At 39.3% G+C, this 26,535-nt stretch overlaps 1 protein-coding gene across 4 annotated transcripts in view; it reads right to left on the bottom strand.

Moving 5' to 3' along the window:
* The window catches only part of MAPK6 (mitogen-activated protein kinase 6), a 41,024-nt gene extending 17,540 nt beyond the window's left edge, over window positions 1–23,484 (bottom strand). Inside the window, exons 1-4 of one of the 4 annotated variants that reach the window (XM_045822963.1) lie at window positions 23,330–23,484; window positions 22,666–22,814; window positions 12,936–13,051; window positions 1,315–2,501 (exon numbers count right to left, since the gene is read on the bottom strand). In XM_045822963.1, the coding sequence (XP_045678919.1) occupies window positions 1,315–1,869 (555 nt within the window). In that variant the 5' untranslated portion in view covers window positions 1,870–2,501; window positions 12,936–13,051; window positions 22,666–22,814; window positions 23,330–23,484. The remainder of the gene's footprint in view (window positions 1–1,314; window positions 2,502–12,935; window positions 13,052–22,665; window positions 22,815–23,329) is intronic. The other 3 variants (XM_045822962.1, XM_045822964.1, XM_045822961.1) reach the window with 3 other exon arrangements.
* Window positions 23,485–26,535: the final 3,051 nt, after the last annotated feature.

Raw genomic sequence — 26,535 nt, 5'->3', positions numbered from 1 at the left:
AAAAACCAAAACACCACAAAAACACATAATTGTTAAATCTTAAAACAATACCGTCAAGTTCTATGCCTATTTTCAAGTCTCTTGCAATGCTGAGGTTAAACTCCCCCTGGGGTATATCATCTATAAGATGATGCTCACATCACCTTATGATGCTCACTAAAATATACTATAATTCTAGGCCATACATTCAAAACATGTTTCAGAACAGGAGCCATTTTTCACTGTAAGTCTTGTTAATTAAGGAGCAGGTATGCTTCAAATCAATGAAAGGTAGGAAAGGGCACCAGAGGTGCTACTTATAAACCAACACCAACCACATTACTCACAACCCAGGGGACCAGGCTCTACTACACAACCTATTTGTAATCAACTTTACTACTTTACGTTTATAAAGCATTTGACAAAAACAGTTATACATATATTGCCTTATTTCATCCTCAAAAGAACCCTGAGAAATTATGATGGTAGATATTAATTCCATCCACAGGGGCAATAATAGAGACATAAGAAATCTGCCTAAAAGTCATATAGCTCAGATGGATGTAGAAATGGAATTCAATTTTAGATAGTGTAACTCTGGTTCAGTTGTTCAGTGTTCTCTCCACAATACTTCATGGTTGCCCATAAGGAGGGTGTGGTCATCCATTTCATTTTAATACTCAATTTCTATGCTATTGGTTTTTTTTTTAATTAAGTTATACTTAACATGAGCTGATAAATGAATGAAAAGATTTTAGACACGTGCTATGGCAGCCAAGCAAGCAGGACTCCTAGGGGTACTTTATAACCAAAGCAGCTCCACTTTTATATTTTAAACATCAGAGTCCTGTACATCATTTCATTTGAAAACTAAAAGACCAGGGTTTGACTTGGAAAATATTAACTTCTTGTACAAAAGCAAGTTACCTAAGGCAAAGCTACTATGAATTCTTTTGGCTAGTATTACTGCCTATTTTATAAAATCAAAGAAACAAAGACCTAAAATTTGAAATAGCATCTTCTCTTACCTTTAGGTAAGACTACACTTTTGCCCTAAATACATAAGAATGTATTTTACTTTTAAATAAGGGAGAATTTCAATTATAATAAATAACCATACATTTTTAGGAATTTGTATTTAATTAGAAACCAACTCAATCTTCATTTCAAACACAGGAGATTGTGAATGAAAGATCTCTATCAGAAGAAAAGGTACTGTGTAAAGTTTAATACAACTAACTAGAAACTCTGCCACCAATATGTAAAGGAAATACAAAAGTACCTATTTCTAATGATGTACAAGTAAAGGTCTGTCTCAGCTGGCTTTCCACGTACCTTATGGGAATAATGGGGATCCATGATCCGCGCAAGACCAAAGTCACCTATCTTCAGCACCAAGTCTTCAGTGTTAATGAAAAGATTAGCTGGTTTGAGATCTCTGTGCAGTACGTTTGCAGAGTGAATATATTTGAGCCCACGTAGCAGCTGATACATGAAAAGCCGGGCATGCTCCTCCAGTAAAGGGCCCTGCTCTAGCACATTAGCCAAGTCTGTCTCCATATACTCCTGAACAATGTAAACACTGTTCTGTTCGGTAAGAGAGCCCACATCATCTGTTAACTGGCTTCCACTAGGACCAAGAATTTCAAACACTTTCACAATGTTATCATGGTCAAGTCTTCTAATAATTTTGATTTCACGTAGAGCATGTTTGACACTCTGGGGATCAGTAAGGACAATTTTCTTGATGGCTACTCTTTTGTCACAGTCATTGTCTACAGCAGAAAAAACCAAGCCATTGCCTCCACAACCCAATGGTTTTAAGTCCATATACCTAGAGCCCAGATCAAAACCATGAATGTTCATGAGACTTTCAAATTTCTCTGCCATTTTGAAATTCTTACTATTGCCTTTTCCTTTCCAATTGTTGAACTTGTGTAAACAAGGAAGAAAACTGGCATCAAAAGGAAAGATCTTTCAAAAAGGGAGAAGAAAAATAATTTTGCTTCCACAGCAAGATGGTTTCTTGATGTTCATTGCATATGCCAACCAGGCCCGTTGAGTTCCCCTTAGATTTAAAGCTCAAAAAGCTCTCCTCATATTGAGAATTAAATAGATTGCAGTACTCATAGTTCAAGAAAGGGGCAGCAACTCTGCAGACATCTAAAGAAAACACTCGAGAAACTCAAACGGAATGAAATGACATACTATGCACTCAGATTTACTGTGCTAAACGATTTAACATTTAACAAAAATGTGAATAAATATGCACACAACAGGCTTCTATGAACATTCTCCTCACAGTGCAGATACATTCAGTGTTGGACTGGTCCTGAGCAGCATCGTTCTAAGGTGCCAGTAAGCACTATTTCTGTTTTGCTTCTTTTCTTCCTTTGTTGCTGTATATTTCAACAGGAAGCCCTGGCAGCTGTTGGTTAACAGATGTCTTTTGTTAGTGATCAGGTGGCTCCAGCTCACCACAATCACAGTCAAAACTACCGTCCATCTTACTCTGATACAACCTAGGGGATAAGAAAAAAGGAAAATAGTTAACATTGCAGGAAATGCTCTTTTCTTCAACTCTGTAAATGACATGAATTGGGCATTTAGCTATAAACTACTACTGGTACATTCAACTTATTTTATAGTCACTAAACGTTAAGATTACCTTTAATCAGAAATAGCTATCTGTGTTGTAAGTAATTCCCATGGGTTGGCTCAGACTCCAGATCTCACCACACTAGGTTCTTTGTAATATTTAGGCTCATTAGGTTGTATTAATTCTTAAAAGCCAGTAAGTAAAGGAAGGGAAGTTCAGAATATTTTTACAGAATTCTTCAGAATTTTTTGATGGTTAAAACATTAGTAACATAAAAGAATAAACACTCCATTTGACTTGGCAATTTCCCTTCAAGGAGCACTTCCTACTGAAATGCTTGACAACATACAAAATGCTCACTTTTCTTGTAGTAGCAAAATATTAAAGACAGCTAAACTTTCAACAATAGAATACACAAAAATTCATTTAGTGAACTACTATATAATAAAAAACTGAATAAAGATGGTTGAAATCACTAAATATACACTAAATTTAAAAAGTAAATTGCAGATGGAAATGTGCATGCTGAAACCAGTTATATCAGGTTCATAAGTACGCAAAATAATGTTATTTTATGGTTGCATACATATGACCCAAAGTATAAAAAACATACATGAGATTGATAACAAATTCATAGTAATTTTCTTGAAGAATAAGGGAAGGGATTATGATCAGAATAGTATCACACAGGACACTTAAAAATATATCTCCAATGTATTATTTCTTCTTGAAAAACTGAAGTATGACAAATTATTAGAATCTTATAGAGCTGAGTGGTACATATGTGAAGAGCTCATATTATAGTGGGGGGAAATAGGTTGACAAGCAAAAACACACAGATGTACAGATGTCAGAGGCAGTAAGTGGTATGGGAAAAATAAAGAAAGGGAGCAAGGGGTTGGTTAGGGAATGCCTCTCTGGTGGTACTGCAACAAAGCTCTACAGTAGGAAGTTCAGGAGTGGATGGGCCTCAGGGATGTTATGTAGGAGTAACTGTTCCAGACAGAGGGACTAGCACTGAAGGTGAGTATGCATCCCAGAGAAACAGCTAGGAGGCCAAGGTAGTAGCTCATTTAAATGTATATGCAAGTAATACAGCCTAACCCCTAAATGGAAAAGCTTCCTGTTGCTGACTTTTGATCTAAATAGGTGATACAGATGCAGAATTCCTTTATTCAAAGGGCCAATCATTTAAAGACAATGAGAACTTCAATCACCTTCAGCTGTGGCTTAAGAGAACCACTGAGACTCTCAAACACATCAGCTGTTTCACAGCAGGAAAGCTTTTGTATAATTCAACAGGGAATCTGGCTTAATTTCCCACCTGCTTCATATTCCTACACACTTCACATGTGGAAATACAATATTCTAAAAAATATAATATGGTAAGAGCACTTGCCTCAATCTGAACAAATCTTCAATTTTGAGAAATCAACAAACATGAAAAATTACTGTGTAAAAGAGAAACTGATGATACTAATAACTCAGAGACTAAGTAGATAAACGATCCTGATGGCAGCAGCTTTATTTAACAAAAATTAGTATTTACTATCCCTGAGATCTATTAACAAATATGGGCGCTTCTTGTATCTGCTTAATATTGTGAAGGACGGCAATAGTACAATAGCTTTCTTTGTTTTATTATGACAGAGATGGTTTCCTCTGAAAGTTTTTGTGGGCTTTTCAGAAATCACACTTAAAAAAAGCAGACTCCTAAAAATTCTGTAGCTTGTCAGTCTATTGGTAGTAAAGCACTGAAAAGCTAAAGTTTGCAAATAAACTTTTGACTTTAAAAAAATGCTTCAGATTTGTAAAGGGCTTTAATTAATACTGTATGCCCTCTGTCAAATTTCCTATTTGTATACATGTTGACAGTTCTTATTTTCTACCAAATATCCTAGAAAAGCAGTATTTTTCAAAAGCTCCAGTAGTTTGAAATTTTTATTTCTAGTTTCCACCTGAAATAGGGTGATTATTCACACCTGCTTTCCTGCCCTAATGTAGACAATTCCTTAAAGCTCAGTTGAGTTTTTCTGATAAATATACCTTTTTAAGTCAATTCTATAAACTTGACGTAAGAACAATAAAATCTCTCAGTACTCTCTTAAGTTTCTACTTCACTAATAGAGCAATCATAGTCAAGCACAAATAACGCTTTGTCAAAAATGACACCAATATTATCTGACAGAATAGCACTATAGTAGGAACTGCAGCCAGATTAGAGTGAGACATGAGAAAGATCTTTCTCAAGAACCCCTCCCCATCCATATTTGCCCCCTTTAAATTTTTGCGAGACCAAGAAACATCACAGACTGGAAACAAGTAAAAGGGTGAAAATGCCTTTTCAGAAATCTCAATGACTGATCAGCACTTATAAGGGCAGAGAGTGGGTAAAACTTCATCATTAGGGTAAGGTAGGAGCCTGTGTCTATGCTGAGAATTGCTGAGTCCTCATTATATCAATAGATTCAGACAATGACTATACTGAAAGTCAACAGACTTCAGAAATATGAGACCATTCTAAAGAGAGATCGTAACATTTATCAACAAAACTGTAATTCCACTAGACAGTGAGGACTGTGACAATCAAAAAAGTTGGGGAAAAAAGAAACCATTATTGACAATAACTGCTTCCCCAGTGATCTGCCTCATTATTCTGAGTAGTATTCTTCAAAGTCTTTCAATATCCATTAGACCAAAAGCTACTGGAGCACCTTTTCATTCGAGAGCTTAGAAAGTAAGCCCACCTTAATTAGTAAGTTGGAGGTAATGTTATACTTCTGCACGATAAAGTAGGTCCAGTAAATGTTTCAAATTTAGTCACACTCCATTCAGCAAGTATTTGCTAATTACGTATTATGTACCTGTCAATATACTGTACTAGGAACCAGAGATAAAATGGTAAGTAAAAATAAACTTGAGCCCTGCCCTCATGGAGTTTACAGTATGGTTGGAGACAAACAATAAAGTAACACAGCAAAAAGGGGAATGCAAAGGGAATAGTGGTACGGTACCAAGGGATGGTACAGGATGCTATGAAAGCCCACACACTGGGGGAGCTGACCTAATTAGGGAAGTCAGGATGTGTGTGTGCGCCTTTAAGAGTCAAAAAAAAAAATGCAGAAGCCTCCCATGCTCACTTAGTGACCATGAAAACAGCTTTCTCCTTATCCTTATCACACCTTGACCCTTATAGCAGTTACCGGTATATTCCAATTCCTGATCTCTCCAACCACCTCCATCTTTCACATCAATCATGGAGCTCCTTGGCATCACTAAAGCAAGCAGGTACAACTCTACTCCACCAGCAAATTACTGGTCAGAGCATCCTCCATCCACATCAATAACCTCTAGAAATGTCCTATTTATACCATTTTCACCACCATCTTTCATGTTTAACTTCATAAAAGCAAAGTTCAAGCTCGAGAAAGATCTGAGGTTCCATATTCCTTTTGTACTTTCCACACACTTCAAGGGAAGAAAAGGAACACTAAGATAGCACAGTAACTTAAAATGGCCCTTCCTAGCATCCTTCCAATTTCTCTACTGCCAAATGTTATCCATTACTACTAACCTAGTGCCAATACTGTGCTGCTTAGAGAGAGATCATTAATTAAGCTTTAATTAGGTCAATGCTGCTTTGTTTTTAACAATTTGATGAATACAAAGTACAGAGAATGGTTTATAAGAATGCAGTGGGCTTTGTGCTCTACCAGTGGTCTTCTTTCAGTGATCCACCATAACATGGAGGTAAAAGCTCTTTGTGTAGCCCATGCTGGGCAGCAACTTCCTACATTTATGAGACAGTTCCCTGAAACTGCATTAGACACAACTGTCTCTTCAAGCATTCCTTTCTTCCGTAAATTTACTCCTGCTTTCTTGTAATTTAGCCCAGCCCCCAGACCAAGAGAAACACAGGTATTCTGAGTCAACCCTAAGTGCATGAAATAAAGTTATAAAATGCAAATGAAAAAATATAAGATAGAATAACTTCACTCTGCCCCATCACCCCCATTCTATATAAAATGGGTTTTCTTTCCTTTCTTATCCAGTTACAACTTGGCCTGTGTCATAAGGGAGCCTGGATGTGCAAAGCAAGTTTAAGATGAGGGCCTTAAACATAAAGGTTACTTTTCTGGTCTCTCTTCCCTCTTCCACTCCGCAGCTTCTCAGGTTAAATGCTGATGAGGGTCATCTGGCCTGATCACACTTGCTGACAGGTCTCCCCCTCCTCTCTCCTCAACAGCTCTTGCCTATTTTGCTCTTCTCCAGGGTCAAGTGAGTAATTTGAGTTAACTGGAATCCAGCCAGCCTCACATCTCAGCCAAAACCCAGCTGCTACTGGAGAGAAGGGAAAGGTTTAGCTCTACTTATAGTCACCCAGGGCTGTCTCCTAACCCTGGCACAGAGAGGTGTTGTTATAGGAAATTCACCCTTCCCTAAAATCACATCTCAGGCTCTCATTAAAACTACTAAGTTACTAGGGCACAGAAAGCCAAAAGCTACAGCTTAACTGCCTGCTCATATGTATTCTTGACAATGCCCTGGCTGCTAATGTAGAATAGTCAGTCCTAGGAGTTATCAGGAACCTGTCTCAGGATTTGGACTTCAAAGAGGCCTAGAGTGCAAATAAATTAGTGTCAGTGAATGATCTTAGGAACCTGGAGTGGGAGGGAAGACCTTAAATTAAAACACCAAAGCCCAACAGGCTTTGCCTGCTACCAGGAACTACTAACTACTGCTAGTTCCAGAAACTTTCAAAATTAAAAACAGATGATTACAAGGCTGCACAGTATCCAAATTTTCAAAACTTCTCTTCCATTTCCAACCTCCATGCTTAAATTGTCTGAGTCTTCGCCAAAATCCATTTTAATTTGCCTTTCTTCAAAAAGCCATTATAAAGTAAATGCCACTGTGTTTATTTTGATGCTCATATCTCGTTTCCATTTACTCTAGGATATCCATACTGGAATTATCAGTACTTCACAGACCATATAAACAGGATAGTCAAAGCATCTCTACAGACCCTTCCAATTCTAAAAATCGATCTATGAAAGCACAGTATAAGTCTTTTATTTCACAGATTTTTGTTCCCAAGCAATTATGATGATATACCCAGAACAGCAGAAATGTGACTGAAGCCATTCTAAACTGAATAAACAGACAATCCCTTCTACAAATTTATGGCTAGGCATTTAAAAACAATTATAATAACCCTTCATCTCCTCTCTGATCTACTTCTTACCCAAGCCTTCATTTCTGACTCCTCTCCTAACGTTAAGGAAACATTGGAGTAAATATACATGCAGGAGACATGTAGACAGCCTCCTTCTTCAAGTACCTTTGGATATCTGAGGATTCCAACAAACAAAAATTAGTAGAAATTTCTGTAGCAGTCAGGATAGGTTAGTAACAAATAACCCCAAAATCTCAGTGACTTATTAAGTCTTGCTCATGCAACAAGCCCCACAAAGCTGTCATCCAGAATGTCAAAGTAGCCACCATCAATACTACCATTGCAACTCAATGTGCCCCAAAGAAAAGATGGAAATATATCACTGGTGCCAAAAACTTACATCCAAAAATAATACATTTCACTTGTATTCACATTTTATTCACCTCTGATCACACAGTAACACCTACTTCAAGGAGAAGGGAAATGCAATCCCACCATGGCCCCAAAGCAGAGAGAACCAAGATGCTTTGAACAACTTTGAGTAAAACATTTCATTCTTCCATCCATCCATTACATTTTTACTCAAAAAAACTGTATTAAGGCCCTGACTGGTGTGGCACAACTACTTGGGCAACATCACACAGAGTGAAGGGTTACAGGTTCGACTCACTGTCAGGGCACATACCTGGGTTGTGGGTTTGATCCCCCATCAGGGCACCTACAAGAAGCAACCGATGTTTCTCACATCGATGTCTCTTTCCCTCTCTTTCTCCCTCCAAACCCCTCTTTCTAAAAATAAATGTGAAAAAAAAAAAAACACCTTATTGAGTGCTTACCAAATGTCAGGCCTTGTTTTAGGCATTAAGGTAGAGCAGGAGCTGATCAAAAAACAAAACAAAAGCCTAACCTCACTGACTGTGCCCTGTTAGAGCACTGTAGTAGATTCTTCCCTGTCCTACTAATCTTTCTCCTCTTTTTTCTAATAGCATTTTCTTTTTCTTGTCTTGGCCATCTTCCCCAATCTAATTTAATTTAATCCCTATTCTTCAGATTATTTTCCAGGCACCATGACCTTCCCCTTTGCTGAATAAAATAAAAAATTTTACTTTTTAATATATTTTCTTGATTATGTTATTACAGTTGTCCCATTTCCCCCACTCTTTTCCCCTCTGCCCTGCAACCCCCTCCCACCCACATCCCACCTCCCATTAGTTCATGTCCACGGGTTGTACATAAAAATTCTTTGGCGTCTCTATTTCCCATACTATTCTTAACTGCCCTGTCTATTTTGTACCTACCATTTATTCTTCTTATTCCTTGTACCTTTTCCCCATCCTCCCTCCTCCCCGTCCTCATTGATAACCCTCCATGTGATGTCCATTTCTGTGGTTCTGTTCCTGTTCTGGGTGTTTGCTTTGTTTTTATTTTATTTTGTTTTATTTTTTAGGTTCAGGTGTTGATAGTTGTGAGTTTGTTGTCATTTTACTGTTCATAGTTTTGATCTTCTTCCTTTTCTTAGATAAATCCCTTTAACATTTCATATAATAAAGGGCTTGGTGATGATGAAGTCCTTTAACTTGACCTTATCTGGGAAGCACTTTATCTGCCCTTCCATTCTAAATGATAAGTTTATTGGATAGAGCAATCTTGGATGTAAGTCCTGCCTTTCATGACTTCAAATACTTCTTTCTAGCCTCTCCTTGCCTGCAAGGTTTCTTTTGAGAAATCAGCTGATAGTCTCATGGGAAATCCTTTGTATGTAACTGTCTCCTTTTCTCTTGCTGCTTTTAAGATTCTCTCTTTATCTTTAATCTTGGGTAATGTAATTATGATGTGCCTTGATGTGTGCCTCCTTGGGTCCAACTTCTCTGGGACTCTCTGAGCTTCCTGGACTTCCTGGAAGTTTATTTCCTTTGCTACATTGGGGAAGTTCTCCTTCACTTTTTTTTAAAATAAGTTTTCCATTTCTTGCTCTTCCTCTTCTCCTTCTTGGCACCTCTATGATTCAGATGTTGTAACATTTAAAGTTGTCCCAGAAGTTCTAAAGCCTCTCCTCATTTTTGTTTGAATTCTTGTTTCTTCATTCTGTTCTGTTTGAATGTTTCTTTCTTCCTTCTGCTCCAAACCATTGATTTGAGTCCTGGTTTTCTTCCCTTCACTGTTGGTTCCTGGTACATTTCTCTTCCATTTCACTTTTTATAGCCTTCACTTTTTCCTCCATTTTGTGACCATACTCAGACATTTCTGTGAGCATCCTGATTACCAGTGTTTTGAACACTGCATCTGTTAAGTTGGCTCTCCCTTCATCGCTTAGGTCTATTATTGGAGCTTTGATCTGTTCTTTCATTAGGGCCATATTTTCTTTTTCTCGGTGCACCTGTTATGTTGTAAGGAGTAGAGGCTTAGTTATTCACCAGGGTGGGGCAACCCATATTGCTGTGGCATGGCGTTATATGTGGGGGAGGGGTCAGAGAGGGGATAATGCTGTTTGCTCAGCTCTGGCGAGTTTTCAGTCACTTCCCCTGCTACCCACAATCAAATTAGTCCCTTCTGGTGCTGATTTCCAGGTGGGTGGGTCTGTGTACGTTCTAAGACCCCGGGCCCTCTCCAACAAACTCTCCTATGAGGCTGGGAGTTTCCCCTACCACTGAAGCAACCCCCATAGGTTTTTACAGCCAGAGGTTATGAGGCTTTATTTCCCGTGCCAGAACCCTGGGTTGCTCAGTCTGTCTTGCACCCCAGTTGTTCTTCCCAGTTACCCACACACAAATGTAGGACCACTCAGTCCGCCAGCCACTACCCTGCCTGTTCCGGTCTGCCAGCAGCTGCCCAGGCCTCCAGCCACTGCCTTGCCCTGAGTCCTGTCCCCGTGGCTGCTCATCTCCACCCCTCCTACCAGTCTGGGTGAATGTTTCTTTTTTAATTTCTTGGTCATCGAACTTCCATACAGTTCAGTTTTCTGGCAGTTCTGGTTATTTTTTGTTTTTAAATTATTCATTGTCCTTCTTTTGGTTGTGTGAGGAGGCAAAGTGTATCCACTTATGCCTCCATTTTGGCTGAAGTCCTATAGCACTATTTTAAAATAAAAGGTTTGGGACTAAGTACTGAGTAGTTTTACTGATATTTTCTGAGCATAGTACCTGGTACTTAGAAGGCAACTTAACTGTACTGAATGGCCCTGGCCAGGTGGCTCAGTTGGTTGGAACATCATCCCATGCACCAGAAAGGTTATGGGTTTGATCCCTGGTTGGAATGCACACAAGAGGCAACTAATCAATGTTTCTCTCTTACATTGATGGATTCTCTCTTTCTCTCTCTCTGAAAGCAATAGATATATCCTCAGGTGAGGATTAAAAAAGAAAAAGCCTGTCCTGAATGAATTAGTATATAAAGTATATGCTCTTTGATAGTAGGAATTTTCAGAAAAGATAACCTCTACCCACAACTTTTTCAGAATCTGATCACATTCTGACCTACCATGGGGAAACATCAGTGATGACCCCTAGATATGGTACTTTCTTTTTTAGGCATTCCCCCAGGAGCTATACCCTATGGCAGGGGTGTCAAACTCATTTTCACTGGGGGCCACATCAGCCTGGTGGTTGCCTTCAAAGGGCCAAATGTAATTTTAGGACTGTATAAATATAACTACTCCTTAGCTAGGGGTAAGGAACTTGGCGCTGCTGCCAGGTAGAAACAAGGTGCCAGGCCAGATAAAACAAGGTGGAGCCGGATTCAGCCCTCGGGCCTTGTGTTTGCCACTTGTGCCCTACGGTGAACACATAAGTCTGTCTGCCAACACACACAAAAGCAACTGATTTCAACCCACTCAGACTGGGAAAAAAATAAAAACCCCACACACTTCAGTTTGTTATAGCCTGTTTTGTTTTGTTGAGGTAATGGGAAGGAGCTGTGCCACTGAAACAGTGTCCTATACAACCAGGAAGTAAAATTCTATAAAAAGTCCTATCAGTTCATATAATACATAGGTATCATAAAGATACACAAGACCTTGACATTACTGATTTTACTCTTTTTCAGTGCATCTTAGCAGGGTCTACAGCATCTAGCACCACAGCTTTCCAGACTGCGTATCAAATACAACTGCTGTCATTTTTCATCTAACCCTGTTGAGGGTCTGAAGGGAGGCTACACTGTACAAGACCATGCAAAACATTTTTGGACTCTGATCAAATGGAGAGAACCACATGACTGGTTACAGAATTCCCAATTCTAAAAAGTGATTTCAAAATGGCATCTAGCTTTTCCGGAATATCTTTCCTCCTTTGTTTCTCATTTTCCCCAGATCTGAACAAAGCTTAAAAAGAGAGAGAGAGAGAGAGAGAGTGTAAGTTTACCATCAGATTCACACTACAGTGCATCACTTTGAAAAATTCCTATCTGATTTTACTAAGCTCGTATTAAAAGAAAAAAACACAAGTCAAAAAGATCTAACATCTAGCCCTGGCTGTTGTGGCTCAGTTGATTGAGTGCCAGCCTTTGAACCAAAAGGTTGCCAGTTTGATTCCCAGTCAGGGCACATGCCTGGGTTGTGAGCCAGGTCCCCATTTGGGGTCGTGTGAGAAGCAATCAATGGATGTCTGTCTCGCAATTGATGTTTCTCTCTCCCTCCTTTCCTGTCTCTAAAAATAAATAAAAAATCTAGGATCTGACGTCTAACCAGGATCCGTGACTAATCAGTTAATCAGTTGGCAATCAAAGCATTTCACGATCCTAGGTCTCAGTTTCTCATCAGGTAAATGATGTAGCTAAACTATATGATTTCTATAGTCTTTTCCAGCTCTGAAATTTTATAGTTTTAATGAAAGGCTCAGGATTTCCATTTCTAAGTAGAATGCGGAAAGGTGAAAGACATCATTACTCTTGCCCTATAAACCATGACAAGATGGATAAGCTACAAAATCAGTTTTTTTAAAAACCATCAAAAAGCTAAGGATGCAAAGAAATCTAAATAAATTCCAGAAAATGCCAAGTCCTTCATAAGAGAAGAGACCATGGCTGTTCTCATTCCTGGCAAATTGTTAAAAACAAACAAACAAACAAACAAAAAACGGAAATTTTCCACTAACAGGATTAAGAAGAAACCAACCAAATTTATAACCAACTTTTAATGGCTGCATGTGGATTCAGATAACAGATTACAATTCAGAGGAGGTTCACCTGCCAACTCTTTCCCATGAGTCTTCAACAAGTGCACAAGTCTAAGGCCAAGTCAGGGAAGTTGAGAGAATCTCATGAAGCATATGGGCCACCACCAGGTCCAAGGCAGCTACCCTCTAAAGGTGGGGACAAAAACAGAAAGCATGAGATAAACCCCTCTGAGGCATTCTGAATGTAAAGCAAAGAAATACAGCAAAAACATGAGGTAAAGAAAAACTGAGGTGGGATTGGAAAACAAAGGAAACGTCCAAGCACTCCAAAGAGCTGGAAGCTAAGGCTGAAAAGCAGAAAGCCCCAAGGTTCAGAAAATTAATAGGGCAGAAGCATATAAGAGATAACAGGCAGCCTTGGCTGGTGTGGCTCAGTGGATTGAGTGCCAGCCTGTGAACTGAAAGGTTGCTGGTTTGATTCCCCATTTAATGTTTACTAGTATTCACTAGAAGTATTGAAAGCCAGAAGAGAATAGAACATTATCTTTGAAACACCAAAAAGAAAAGAGAAACTAAATCAATCCATAATTCTATATCTAAGGAAATCTATTTCAAAACTGAAGATAAATTAAAGACATTTTCAAAGACTCAAAAGCAGAAAGAATTTGTCTGCAGCAGATTTACACTACAAGAAATGCTAAAAGAAGTTCTTTAGGCTGAAGGAAAATGACATCCATTGGTATTCAGAAAGGAACAAAATCCCAAACAAGAAAGGGTAAATTACTGAAAAATATTAAGTCTTAAAAAATCTACCCACATGTTTAAATATCTCTAAGAGACTGTTGTTTAAAGCCAAAAATAATGTATCACGGATTTATAGCACACGTGTTGATACAAGTAAAATATAAGACAAAATAAAAGAGAGCAAACTGAATCATGCAATTGTAAAGTTTACAGTATTGGTAAAGTAACTTTAGTATTTAAAACAAACTACAATTAATGAAAGGCTCATGGGTCATCTTTAAACACTTCTCTTTTCTGATCATTATGTTTACTGATAACATGTCCATCAATGAGGAGTAAAGGAAAAGAGAGAAAACTAAATCAAACACCAATTTTAAGCAATGATTTATTTTGCCATGTAGTTTTTATGTACTTTTACATCAATAATAATAAAACTACTAAACATTTAAATATCACAGATTCATTGGCAATTCCAAAGGAAATGGTAATTAACCATGTGAAGCAGGATAGATGTACATATTTTTTTTAAGGTTTGATTTATTTAGTTTTAGAGAGAAGGGAAGGGAGAGAGAGAGTGAGAGAGTAGGAGTCATGCGCCCCCTATAGGGGGCCGGGCCTGCCACCCAGGCATGTGCCCTGACTGGGAATCAACCTGCGAACCTGTGGTTTGCAGGCTGGCACTCAATCGACTGAGCCACACCAGGCAGGAGGATACATGTACATATTTTAATTGAAATAATTTCAAGGGGTTCTACTTTCTGCTTTAAAAGTATACAGTTTGAAGATATTAAAAAATTATGTTATAGAATATGGGCCCAAAATTCTAACTTGAAGATATAAAGAACATATTTAGTTGATAGTTATAACACATTATGAACAATTATAAAAGCAATTAATTTTTAAACATATTTGTTTATATTGTAAAGAAAGCCATAGTACTGAACAATAAAATTTTTTTAAAGATTTTATTTATTTTTAGAGAGAGAAGGGAGGGAGAAAGAGAGGGAGAGAAACATCAATATGTGGTTGCCTCTTGTGTGCCCCCTACCAGGGACCTGACCCACAACCCAGGCATGTACCCTAACTGGGAATCAAACCAGCAACCATTTGGTTTGCAGGCTGGCACTCAATCCATTGAGCCACACCAGCTAAGACTGAACAATAAATTTTTTTACTATTTGAATTTTAAAAAAATATAAGGAGCAAAAAAAAAAGAATATAAGGAACAGCAAACTTTATTAAGTACATTATTATGTGTGAAGCATTGTGCTGGGCATATACTCTTACACTAAGTCCTTCTAACAACACTGTAAGATGGGTCATAAGATCTTTATTCTAGGAAATTTAAATAATGCATTCAAGATCACACATCAGTGAGAGAACCAGGATTTGAACTTCAGGTTTTTAAACCAAAGCCCATGATCTTCTCTCAAGCAATAATGTAACTTTTTAATTGACAAATGCAGTACACATGCACCCCCCCCAACCCTTTAAGAGTAGAGTGTATTTCTGGCGGAACATTCTGCATAACCAAATATAATAATCAATATCGGAAAATTAGCCCTAGCTGTTGTGGCTCAGTGGATTGAGCACCAGCCTGTGAACCAGAACATCGCCAGTTCGATTCCCAGTCAGGGCACGTGCCCGGGTTGCAGGCCAGATCCCTGGTTGGGGGCATGTAAGAGGCAATGGATTGATGTTTATCTCCCTCTCTTTCTCCCTCCCTTCCCCTCTCTCTAACAATAAATAAAATCTGCCCTGGCTGGTGTGGCTCAGTAGACTGAGCGCCAGTCTACGAACCAAACAGTTGTCAGTTTGATTCCCAGTCAGGGAACATGCCTGGGTTGCAGGCCAGGTCCCTAACAAGGGGCGCATGAGAGGCAACCACACATTGATGTTTCTCTCCCTCTCTTTCTCCGTCCCTTCCCCTCTCTAAAATAAATAAATAAAATCTTTAAAAATAAGTAAATAAAATCTTTCTTAAAAAAATTTTTTAAAGCCCTGGCTGGTGTAGCTCAGTGGATTGAGCGCGGGCTGGGAACCAAAGTGTCCCAGGTTCAATTCCCAGCCAGGGTACATTCCTGGGTTGCAGGCCATAACCCCCAGCAACCACACACTGATGTTTCTCTCTGTTTCTCTCTCTCTCTCTCCCCCCCCCTCCCTCCCTTCCCTCCCTAAAAATAAATAAATAAAAAATCTTAAAAAAAAATTTTTTTTTAAGTATCATGAAGTTAATACTGGTATAGTACAACCAACTAACACTCAGATCCTGCTAAGTTTCTGCCACTGTACCAATAATATACTTGAAAGGGGAAAAAAAGCATTCCAGAATCCCATGTTACATTAACAACTGGGTTGGCCAGAAAGTCCATTACCTTCTTTCCATACAATGGCTCTAGTAGTATTCAGTTGTCTTAAACTTCACTCAAAACAATTCTGTTAGACAGTATTGGGACAACTGTCATACTGGCGTGCATTAAAAAAAAAAAAAACTTATCCCCTGGCTGGTGTAGCTCAGTGGATTGAGCGCAGGCTGGGAACCAAAGTGTCCCAGGTTCAATTCCCAGCCAGGGTACATTCCTGGGTTGCAGGCCATAACCCCCAGCAACCGCACACTGATGTTTCTCTCTCTCTCTCCCTCCCTCCCTCTCCCTCTCCCTCTCCCTCCCTCCCTCTCTCTCTCTCTCTCTCCCTCCCTCCCCTCCCTAAAAATAAATAAATAAAATCTTTTAAAAAAAACTTATCAAAACTGGTGAATTTTTGTTCAGCCATTTTAATAATGAAGATGGAAGAAAATATGCAACATTTTCAGCATATTATGCTTTATTATTTCAAAAAAGGTAAAAACACAACCAAAATGCAAAAAAAAAAGATTGGTGCAGTGTGTGAAAAAGATACTGTGACTGATCAAACATGTCCATGTGGTTTGTGAAGTCTCTTGGTACTACTGACATTTTGGCAGCACCCCTGGTCTCTACCCACTAGAAGCCAACAGTGGGATATAGCCGACATACTCCAAATATCCAAATCAATAAAGTTACTGGTGAAAATTAAAAATGTGTCTTTTATTTCATGGAAAACACCATAGAGACTTTTTGGCCAACCCAATACAACCCTTTAGAAGTTGAAAGGAATCAACTATTTTATCTAGTCTACAAAAAGTCACTGAGCATGTGACATGTGCAAGGCACTGTTTAATGGCACAGCGGACAATAAGACAGTTAAGGTTCTTCTACTTCCAAAGAGTTTACATTCTAGTGAAGAATGACTAATAAGTAAACTAATAATTTCAGATTTGGCCAAGTGCTATGACTGGATAGCTGGGAAATGGCCATCTAAGAAGCTGAAACCTGAATGAGGAGAACATACCAGCACTGCTAAGAGATGGGAGAAGAGCATCACAAACAGAGGGAAGAACAAAGACAGAACTCGATATTTTGAAGGAAAAGAAAAGAAGCCAGTGTACCCACAGAGTCTTGAGGAGAGGCAGTGGGAACTAAGTGGAGATAAGACTGGATAGGTTGAAAGAACACATAAGACAGGATTTTAAATTTCATAATTAAGAGATAATGAAAACTTTGGTGTGGTTTAATTTACATTTTTAAAAGATGATTCTGGTGACTGAAAAGAGGATGAACTGAGATCAGTTAAAAGCTATTTCAGTAGGCCTATGAGATGATGGTGGCTGAGACTAGGCTGGTAGAAATGAAGATGTCAAATAGGAGACAGATTCAAATGATATTTTAGAGACCAAGAAAAACCGATGATCGAGTAGATATGAGACATAAGGAACCAAGAGGATTCAGGGATAACTCCTAGGTTCCAATTACTGAGATTGGGAAGACTAAGAGAAGAATAAAACGGGAGAAAGTTTTATTTTGGAACTCTTCAGTCTATTAGATCATTTACATAAATGAGTGGTAATAGGAAGCAGGCAAATGAATAATGTGTCCAGAGCTCAACCAAGAAGTCAAAACCAGAAACATAAATTGAGACTTATCCACATATACATTGCATTTAAAACAGTAAGTTGAATGAGACCGCGTAGGGAAAGAATTTAGAAAGAGAAGGGAAAAAAGTCCAGGACTAAACTCTGGGATATGCCAATTCTTAGAGGCAGGAAGAGGATAGAAGATTCTAAAGTAGTATGACAAGATATGAGGTAGGAGAAAAACAAAGACTATGTCTCATAAGCTAAAAGAAGCAAGCAGATGGGCAGAAAATACTGGTCAATAATACTGAATGCTACAGCAAGATGTGGGTTTGGTAAGTGTAATTCACTGGTAACCTTGCCTAGAACAATTTCAGTGGTGAGATGGTGCTGGAGTAGGTTGAAGAGCAAAGGAAAGTAGAAAGAGCATACAAAGACAACTCATAAAAATTTGCTTGAAAGAAGATGAAAGAAATGAGACAATAGCCAAAGGATAAGAACGTGGAACCATGAGAGGGTCTGTTAAGAGATTTCTGTATCTCCACTGTCCAGTAAGGTAGCCAACAGCCACATATAGCTACTGAACAACTGAAATGTGGCTACGATATTGGACAGTGTAACTTTGGGGCATATTTGTATACTACTAAAAATGACCCAACAGAAAAAGAAAAATTGGAGAAGGAATCCAGAGCACAAGTGGAGAAACCTACAAATGATACAACACAAGTGAAGCAAGGCCCGAAATTATAGAAACAATGAAACCTAAAATCAGGATATATCTTAAACCTGGTTGGAATCCGAAGCATAGGCTAAACTACAGAAAGCTTTAAAAGCTAAGTAGTAGAAAAAGGGAAGGTAATTCATACTTATTGAGTACCTATTAAGAGCCAGGCATGTTCTAAGTAACAAATTATTTCTGTTATTCCCAAACATTACCTTGCAAGTCTCATTTTACAAGCAAGAGCACTGATGCCCTGAGGGGTAAAGCAACTTCACTGAAATCACACATTTAGAGAAGGTCAAGATCTGAACACAGGCCTACTGACTTACTCGAAAATTAGAATACCCCTACTCCATAAGGTGCTAGATTAAGAACCACTCAAATGCTTCTGTACCTGGAAATAAATAACAAGTGACATACCAATCTGGTATAGCCATCTACTAGTGCCAACAAGCCTGGAGGTACTAGGCCAACAGCAAAAACTGTCCCCTCAATACTATCCACAAAGATAGTTAAGAATCACTTATTTAACAGCTATTTTTAAATGTTTTAATCCAGTGGAAAATACCTTTATTGAGACAAGAGGGAAAATGTACATTCTTATAACTTAGGTTATCACTTTACCGAACACAGGAGTTATCAGAAAACTGGCATTGCTTTACCGTAAGTATTAAATAATATCTGAGCATCATAGAAAAGTAAGTAGAAACCTACCATCTCTCCAGTTGTAAATGAAGACAGAAATTATTAAACTGAGCCTAATCAGTTATTAAATTACAGCTTAGGTTATTTTATATTTTGTGTGGGTAAGATCATCCAGATTTGTGCCGTCCAGTATGGTAGCCACTGCTGCTACTTAAATATAAATTAAAGAAAATTAAAAATTCAGTTCCTCAGGTACACCACCTGTCAAGTGCCCAATAGTCACCTGTGGCTAGTGGCTACCTCACTGGACAGCACAGAATCCTTTAATCATCACAGAAAATCTTGTTGGACAGTGATTAGATCTTCAATTTTCCTTTTGGCTTTTTCAGGAGGGCCAATGGAAAGGGCAACCCAAGACCTGGCTTTTCCAAATCGATCACTAATCAGCTGAGCAACTATATATATATCGCTTCGCAGTGCTTCTAAAAATGTACATTTTGAATCATCTGCAAATCCTGCTAAAATGTAGATTCTAATTCAGTAGGTCATAAGATGGGGTCAAGATTCTGCACTTCTAACAAACTGCCATGTGATGCTAACACTGCTGGTCCAGAAACCACACTCTGAGTACCAAAGTCTTAGATCTCTGTGCACCTGTTTCTTCAGTTGTCAAATGATATACCAGGAGCAAGATAATGCCCATGACCTCTCTGTATACACTAACATTTTACAGTTTTTTTGGTTGTACAGAATTAAATTCATGGAGATTTCATACTCTCTGCAGAGGCAGTGTCTTCCCTAAAGTAAATGCTAGAATTCTAACAAACAATTTTTGTGATGTCATTTTTCCCCATGCAAAGACATATCAAATTTAAAAATGTTATTTGCTATATAAACTTTCAATCTCTGTACAACTTTTCTGAAGTGGATTTAAAAAGCTGGCATGTATGAAAGACATACTTCTAAAAACTATCAGAGTGACACCTTGTATTTTCCAAATATGCAGTTCATGGATAAAAAAACAATGCTGGATACAGTCTATACAGTTACCTTAAAAGCATCAGTCTCACATGAAAAGCAACTCCCTGGAAAAGGCCATTAACTATAATAACATTATTGTTGTTTTTGTAAGTCATGACTGTGAGCCATGAAACTGATCAAAATCCCCAAAACACTGGCAGGCTGTAGAGTAATGTAACTGCCCACAAAACAGGCTGAAGGAGCTGACAGGAGACAGGCAACAATGCCACAAAGAATTTGCTTTTGAGGCATCTTCTTTCTATGTTGACAGGGGCCCTAGAAAAACACATGGTTCAAGTGGGCAACATGAACACGGAGCCAGATAGCAGTGGTAAGGCTAAACATTTCATAAGGCAATATACCTCACAGTAAAAAAGCTAAGATATCCAGTTTGTTTATAAATTCTGAATTATGTATGATAGCTAATTACCTATATTCTTAAAAACACATACACAGGAAGTACTTGTTCAACTTCTAAGTGATAGGATGCTTTGAAAATCTGTAACACATTTATATTTATATTTTTATATTTTCTTTAGTAGGAAATATATTTTAAAGTTTAAGTTAAACTTTATTAAAGTTCCTCTATATAAATCATGCAATGTTTTTCCAAAACCTCTCCAAAGATTTAATTCACATTAACAATACACTTTATTGCCCACAAAACTCTTCAAGGAAGTCACTTTGAGAAAATAGTGTACATAGGAGTTTTCTATTCTCATTTTTAAAACAAACTGCTATTCTCAATCTTTTTCTTCTCAGTCTTATTTTAAGCCAATCAGTTTAAACAGTTGCTTTTTAGAATCAGTCAAAATATTTTAATACCAAATTTCAGTGTATGTCCTAAATATGGAACTGTAGAGCCAACATATCTTTTAAAAAGACTGATGAAAAACAGTGCCTATAACAATACCTACTTCAAGTTGTCTTCATTAAAACTAAAAACTCATACAGATCAGGAGAAAGCACTATGTATAAATTCCACCAGAATGAAAAGCTCATATTCACGTGAACTATATTCTACCTTTACCACTTACTCATTTAAACTAATTTCTACATATTTTTAAAGATAACTTTTACAAAGTTATTTGTTTTCATTACCAATGAAAACAAAAGGTTAATGTCTACCCACACCATAAAAGTACTATCTGTCCTTTGTAAATAATCTGTAACAAGTCTCTCTCAATTAGGATCAAACATTTACTTGTAGGAACTGACCAGTTAATTTTGCCTTTCCTCTCAACAAACATTATAAAATTCCACCTGTAGGATATACAATCTTTAAAAAATGCAATTTAAGAAGTAATTTTGTTTTTAGAGAAATTGCAGCTACTCCTGAGAGAGAGAGAACTGTAATGTGGACAAACATTTTAGCCTATCATTTAAAAAAATACAGTGTATAAAAAAAGGCCACGTAGCAGTCCGTGGGCAGGATGAGTCATCATCACCAACTCAAGACTTGCCGCACTTCAAGCTTCCTCCTACCCGACCCCATCCCCTTCAGCAATGTACCCTGAGTCAGCAAACCTTACCATTTTGTCAGTTATGAATTCTCACGATGCTTAAATGAACATGCAAAACACTGAAACACATTTAGTACTAGCACTTGTCATTAGAACATGTGCTTTTTCTATTGCAAAATTAACTGATCTTCAAATCAATCTTCTCTAGATTCTTAATTACAGATAGTGGTCAAAAGCTACTTTTAATCCTCCTCTGCAAACAAATGAACTCCAAATTATGATGATATATAAAAATTTTATAAACAATTCTCCATTTCCCAGAGGTTTTTTGTTTTTCTTTTTTCCCCTGAATAGTAATGATCTAGAATAGATGATAAAACATATCCTGCTCAAATCTGGCTTTTTCTAGATGACAGCAATTACTGAATGTAGAACACCAATAAGCAATATTACAAGTTTCATAAGACAATACTCATTAAGTGATGTAGCATATATGTGTGTGAAAGGACTTCACATGTCTTGGCACACAGCAAGTCCCGCATAAATATGTTTGAATTGAATGCCAAAAATATGTAAAGTTTCTTCCAACCAATTCAAAATTATTTTTTGACATTAAAAATCTGACGTTCCTAAGAGAAATATAGCGGCAATTCCCTCTTCGGACCCTACATTCACCTAGTCAGATTACTCTTCCCATCTCAGTTTCCCAGTGTTGAAAGAGAGGCTACGTCTAATGAGAACTTAAAAAAATAAGGCAAAAAAGAATCAAGCAATCAGAAAATTACTCTGAAGCTGTTTACGCTTCATTTTGTCCCTTGTTAACTTTTTTCAAAAAATCTTGTATCCGTTTTTTTTTAAAAAAGTTAATACTGAGTCTGACTTTTAAAGGCATTTTTACCACTGAAGGAAAGAACACGAATTTTGCTGCAAATGCAGTAGGCTTCCAAGTCCACATCACCAGTTCCCTTCACTGGACTTTTTCCAATAAGCAAGCAAAAGAAAAAAAACAGGAATCAAAAAGATCCTGCTTCATAGAACTCCCACCTAACACCTGAATCAGTCGCGTCTCATTACTAAAACCAGGAACAAAAGACCTCTACTTTTCTGTGCACCTCACCAAATCAGATAAAAATGCACAGTGAAGTCCCTTTTTAGTGAACTGATAAAAAATAAGTTTTTCATTTGGGTACTTTCACAGACCACCGCTCAATGTCCCGAAAGTGGCTAAGGAAAAGCTGCAGCAGAAGAGGGTAGGAAATTAAGAATTCCGACTCACGAGTTTTCTGTATCTCATTTATGGCTAGACTCAAAACTTGGGCAGAGGACTTCAGGGCTCCAAGACAAGCCGGTTAAGTGGTGCGCGCTACGCAATTTGCAGAGTGCACTGGAGACTTTGCCCGGCCGGAGTCAGCTGAGGCCGAGTCACTGGAATGGGATGGGGGAGGAGACGCGGGAGCAGTTCGACAGGCAGCGTGCCAGAAAGGCCAGACTCCGCGCCACCTCATGCTCTCCGGGACGCCCCTCCCAGCCGCCGCCCCTAACTCGCCGCTCGGCTGGGCTTCGAACCCGCGGACCCAAGAGCGGGTGGAGGTGCTGCAACCAGCAAGCTGGGCTCTGGGAAGGGCGGGCGCGGCCCAGACCCACTGCCGGCGAGGGGCGTGCCGGGTGGGAGGGGCGCGCCAGCCGCTTTGCCGGCCCCACGCGGGGACCCCCGGCCCACCGGCCGCGCGGGGACACGCCGGCCAGGCCCAAGCTGGCGAGTCGGCAGGCGGGCCGGGGGCGGGTGAGAGATGGAACAAAAGCGCCTTTGTTGAGCAGCGGCCGCCAGAGGGTCACATACAATGGAGGAGGGAGCCGGCTCTGCCACTGCCGGGCCCGCCGCGGCGCCCTCCCGAGCCGCCCCGCCGGCGCGCCCAACACACGTACACACACACACTCACGGGACTTCTCCGACTCATCGAGGGAGTGCGGGGCCCGCGGACAGCCCCCAGTGTCGGCTCAGGTCTCCGGCTGTGCTGGCGGCAGCGGAGTCTCCGAGGCTCTCGCTTTGCCGCAGTCGCCGCCATGTAACCCCGACCCGCGAGAGAGGGCGAGGGAGAGGGGCGGGGCCTCCCGGTGACACGCCCCCAAACGTCACAGGCTCACTCCACGAGTTCCCCCGCCCCCGCCCAGCCCCGCGTCTGCACGCGCTGGAATTTCCAACAACCGTGACTGGTCGCTGCGTGCTGCGGGGGTGGCTAGAGGCACGCGGGCTCATCAGCTGCCTCACTGGGTTGGGCCTGGGCGGCGGGGAAGCAGACAAACGGCTTTCTCTCTTCTGTTTTCCCCAGCACTAGAGCACAAAGTGTCATACCTCTTATGACCATTTATTGTGCATCTACTACATGCAAGGCACAGGGCACCCAAGAGAACTAGGCCTTCGTCCCTGTCGCTGGGATGGGCTGGGGAACGGAAGGGTGAACCTGAAGATGGATTGACTGGAAGACAACAGCCCACTTACAAGACAAACATGTTAGGGACCAAGTGCTAAGAAGGCCAATACTTCTGCCTGAGGGTATGGAGGAAGGCTTCTAAGTAAGGTCGTCTCTGGTGACCTTTAAACTGGATCAAAAGGAACTGATATAACCTGAGGAGGTGAGGTGGAGGGTGTTCCTGGGATGAAACTCTGCGCGCTAAGAGACAGGGAGACAGGGAGCACCTTGCTTTTTGCAGGAACTTGGGCTAGGACAATTTGACAGAAGTGTAGAATTTGGGAGGAGGTGTACTGGAAAATGTGGATTGGTACCTTCTTAGGCCCACTTAGATGAAAAGCAAGCTTACTTTATCATGGCTTATTGAGTCGAAGGAGACTTTCTAAGTTTTTATGTGAAATTTATGTAGATATTTATGAAATTAGAGATGCAGGTCAACATAGTTTTTCAATGATTTATCACCATTCCTGAATGAGAACCAAAAGTTTGGCAGCCCTTATCCATTATTATGACCATCTTCAAGCTTCAAACTTGAGGCAAAGACCACTTCAAAGATAACATAGTGTCTTCAGGTGAAGTTGCTAGGATGGAGCTTAAATGTTTTATATCTTTTATATTTAAAATAATACCATCTGAATACCAGGTGTGTTGAGATAGTGAATAGATAAAATCAGGAGAAAGGGGATGCTTGTTTCAACCTCAAGATTTCTAATTCGTGGATGCAGCCTCTCTGCCACAAGAGCTCTTTTCCTGCTACCACTATGCATCGCCCCTTTCTACCCCTGCTCTAGGCTCCACTCCGATTCCTAAGACACTTTTTCTCTCTTATCCATCAGTGTTGGATTACCAGGAGGAAGCAAGGAGAATAAATATCAAGTACTGTGACTTTCCTCAAGGAGCTTAAAATGTAGTGTGAGCTCCTGACTTCCAACAAAGACCTCCAAAATAACCTGTTGATCATGCAAAGCCAACTTTATTGCTTACAGAGCAATAAGAGAGACCACAATATTGACAGTCTTAGCAATATTTCAAAGAGGGAGGTCAAGAGAAAGTTAAAAGATTTGAAGGATCTGGTTTAAGATGGTTCTTTCAGTGAAAGAGCATAGCTAAATTTATGACATAATCATTTAGGATGAGTGGACATAGGGAGGGGACAGTCTTGAAGCAAGCCTGGAAGAGTAAACAGTTCTTTGATAAACCCAATAGAGTAATCTGTTTGAGGAGGGGACTGTTTAGCCTAATAAAGGCAAGGTCAGTCAGTAGTCTTGTTCAGAAAAATGGACTTTGAGGAAGTTCTGGAAACTGCAATTAAGTTATTTGCAACTTATGTTGGGCAAGAGTTTCTTGAAATTAATGTTTATGCAGACAGTTGCATGGTAAGATGTGCAATTAGTCTTAGTTTTTAATCTTATTGTGTGGCATTCAGTTCTCAGTAATTTTCCACAAATTCATAAGTGAATAATGAATTCATTTTGGTGAGTTATGACGAGCATTTTCTTCTTAATGAAATAGACCAAAAAACTGGAGAGCATCACCCATAACAAAGAATAAACATTGTTTTGTGGAACTTTTGTTTCAATTATATACCATATTTCAACAACTGTACAATGTCATCAATTGTGATATGCCATTATTTCATATACTATTGAGAAAGTTAATACCCTATCAAAATATGATAGCCTATTGCTACATCCTGATTCAGCAATATTAAAATGGAGAAAGTACTTCTTAAAATTGACTAAATATAAGGTATATATAAGTGTGCCAATTGGGTCAAAATGTATTTCTATTGCCCATTATTGCTATGAGCTATGATGTTGTTAGAAGAGGGTAAAGGCCCTGTTTTGGTGGAAGAATGCAGGAGAGGAACAGGTAAGTACACTATAAGGCAGCTTGAGATGAGTACTTCCTGAGCAGAGATACAAATTACTTATTAGAAGGACAATTGATGACAACTGGAGACATTAGGAAATGTTAGCTAGGAAGAAAGAATATTTGAGCTGGGCTTTATTCCATTAGAAAGTATCAGGAAAAAGACATTTCTGGATGAGAGAGCAGAGTGTACAAAGGAATAAATGTGCAGGGCACATTTTGGAAAATAGGGCAAGTCTGACAGGCCTGGGAGGATGAAGACAAGTTAGCACCAGATTGAGAAGGCCTTGATTGGATGCCAGAACTTTTGGATTTATGCTAAAGGTAGTAGAAGAGGAATTTAGATGATACAACTAGTTTTTTAGAACAACAATTCTGGCATGAATGGGAGGGAGAAATTAGATGAGCAGGAGGTTGGAGACAGGGAGAGGGTAAGAGAGTTCGTTGTTTTTTTGTTACCCTGCATCCAATCTACTTTACTCTGGTAACAATACACTACGTCTTTTAAGGGACCACCCATTCCTTTTTCCTGTAGTCCCTTCTTATCCACGATTTCCATGGTTTCAGTTACCCGTGCTCAACTATGTTCAAAAATATTAAATGGAAAACTCCAGAAGTAAACATTCATAAGTTTTAAATTGTGCGCTCTTCTGAGTAGCATGGTGAAATCTCAAACCATCCTGCTCCATCCTACCTGGGCTGTCAATCATCACTTTGTCCACTGTGTAAGTGCTGTATATGGTACCAGCTACCCACACTTTAGCCATCTAGGTTACCAGATGGACTGTTGAGGTATCACAATG

The sequence above is a fragment of the Phyllostomus hastatus genome, unplaced genomic scaffold (assembly GCF_019186645.2).
Source record: "Phyllostomus hastatus isolate PE091 unplaced genomic scaffold, TTU_PhHast_1.1 phas_scaffold_501, whole genome shotgun sequence".
Lineage (NCBI taxonomy): Eukaryota > Metazoa > Chordata > Mammalia > Chiroptera > Phyllostomidae > Phyllostomus > Phyllostomus hastatus.
This window is presented reverse-complemented; position numbering and strand designations above follow the sequence as displayed.